Consider the following 2,079-nt stretch of genomic DNA (forward strand, 5'->3'; position numbering starts at 1 on the left):
TACTATCTGTCCTAATAAGGCTTGTTTAAATACACTCAGTTGATATTTTCTTCCATCTTTATCTGGACTGTGCAAATATGTAAGAGAACATGGAAATGAAAATAATGGCACTAAAATAAAATCCTGTTTAAGTTTCTTTACATAAATTGACGGTATAGCCTCACTACTGCCATAATCCATAAACCAAATTTTTACTTGATTATTGGGCAAGAGCTGCTGAAGAATTCCTCTATGCCACTGTCCATTCATCCTTTTGGCAACACAAAGTAGTCCAAAATTATCACATGTGGGACCTGTTTCTTGACTAATAGTATCATAATGCAAAGTCATACACATTGTCAAGTTTTCTAGCTCTGGAATCCATTTAATTAATTGACAATAAAATTTACTTGGGCTCAGTGCAGATGATATCTTTACACTTTCAGTACTTCCTACTGCCAAATATGGCTGCAAATTATCCAGAACATGTTGAATATCAAGTGAAGTATCATTATTACTTAATGACAATTCAGGTCTTTTATGTTGTAATAAATCTGGCATTTGTTGAGGAAATTCTTTTAACATTTCCACAATAAGACGAAATGAATCTCCATCAATAAGTCTTCCTAATTGAAAGTCAAGAACCTGGGATATAATTTTTGGCACTTCAAGAAGAACCAATTGTAGGGGCAAAATAGCTTGCACATAACCTTTCACATGTATTCCTACTAATGACTTAAAGTAATTCAAAGCCTTAGGAGACCATTTTTCCCCAATTGGTAGTACGTTGGCAAAAATACCAAATATTATCCGTGATGGTAGTTCAAATAAATTGCTGCATGCTGAAGCAACCTGCGTACTATCAACCCTTAGTTCTTCTCCACGGTCTATAAGAAGCACTGTATAAAGTTCATTTTTTTTTTCCACAACTCTTCCTCTCTGCCATTCTCCAGATACTTTTTCTTCAACCAAACAAAATTCATCAATGTCCACATTATTTTTCATTTTTGGAATATGTTGTATTTCCCTCTGCAATATGTGGTAGTCAAACTCACATTCATTAGTATTTCTGCCTTGAAATTTCACCAGGACATCCTTGGGAAGACATTCAATATGTGATACTGTCAAATCCACATCTAAAAATGTTGGTAAGAGAGATGCAGAATCCATTTTCTAAAAAGGAAATAAGTACTAATTAGCTTCCACACAGACAGCTGTCAAAATTAAACACAATTAGCCTTACATTAATTTGGTATGTAAATATACACCTAAAAATAATTCTATGCCCCATTTTCAAATTAAACATGTTTTTTAAAAATTATATACACTAAACATGATATTTCTGAGATAAATAAAATTTAACTGTTCGCTGCTTTCTATATTTTTAAAAATTTCCATTGAAATAACCAAGAAATAGTGGGGTTCAAAATGGCTAACTAGATGCAGCTGGGGAACACATATTCCTCTGAAAGGAACCAAAATATCAAGTTGATATCCACACTTCAATTAGATTGTTTGGAAAAGAACACTGAAATATAGAGAGGTGATGGGAGACACTATGGGTGAAGGAAGGGGAAGTTCATAGTGTTAAATGCCTACATCAAAAAAGATAGAAAGATCACAAATTAATCTAAGCTCACATCTCAAGGAACTAGAAAAACAAGAATAAACTAAAACCAAAACTAGAAGAAAAAAACAAAGATCAGAGCAGAAGTAAACAAAATAGAGACCAAAAAAAAAAAAACAAAAATAAAGGATTAATGAAAAGTTAAAAGAATAGTTAGCTAGATTAACCAAGCGATAAAATTCAAATAAGCACAAACAGAAACAAAAGAGGAGGCATTACCACTGATACTATAGAAATACAAAAGATCATCTGAGACTACTATAAACATCTCTATACTCATAAACTAGAAAATCTAGAGGAAATGGATAAATTCCTGGAAACATACAACCCTCCAAGTTTGAATCAGGAAGAAACAGAAATCCTGAGCAAATGAATAATGAGTAGTAAAGCTGAATAAGTAACAAAAATACTCCTCCCTGCCCGCCCCCAAAAAAGCCAAGGACCAGATGAATTTACAGCCAAATTCTACCAGA

At 33.0% G+C, this 2,079-nt stretch overlaps 1 protein-coding gene across 1 annotated transcript in view; it reads right to left on the reverse strand.

The window, feature by feature from the left end:
- The window catches only part of TDRD15 (tudor domain containing 15), an 8,335-nt gene extending 7,165 nt beyond the window's left edge, over positions 1–1,170 (reverse strand). The window contains exon 1 of the mRNA XM_012653062.1: positions 4–1,170. Within this exon, the coding sequence (XP_012508516.1) occupies positions 4–1,149 (1,146 nt within the window). The 5' untranslated portion in view covers positions 1,150–1,170. The remainder of the gene's footprint in view (positions 1–3) is intronic.
- Between the last annotated feature and the right edge of the window lie 909 nt (positions 1,171–2,079).

This window comes from Propithecus coquereli, unplaced genomic scaffold (genome assembly GCF_000956105.1).
Source record: "Propithecus coquereli isolate 6110/MARCELLA unplaced genomic scaffold, Pcoq_1.0 Scaffold41, whole genome shotgun sequence".
NCBI classification, from domain to species: Eukaryota; Metazoa; Chordata; class Mammalia; order Primates; family Indriidae; genus Propithecus; species Propithecus coquereli.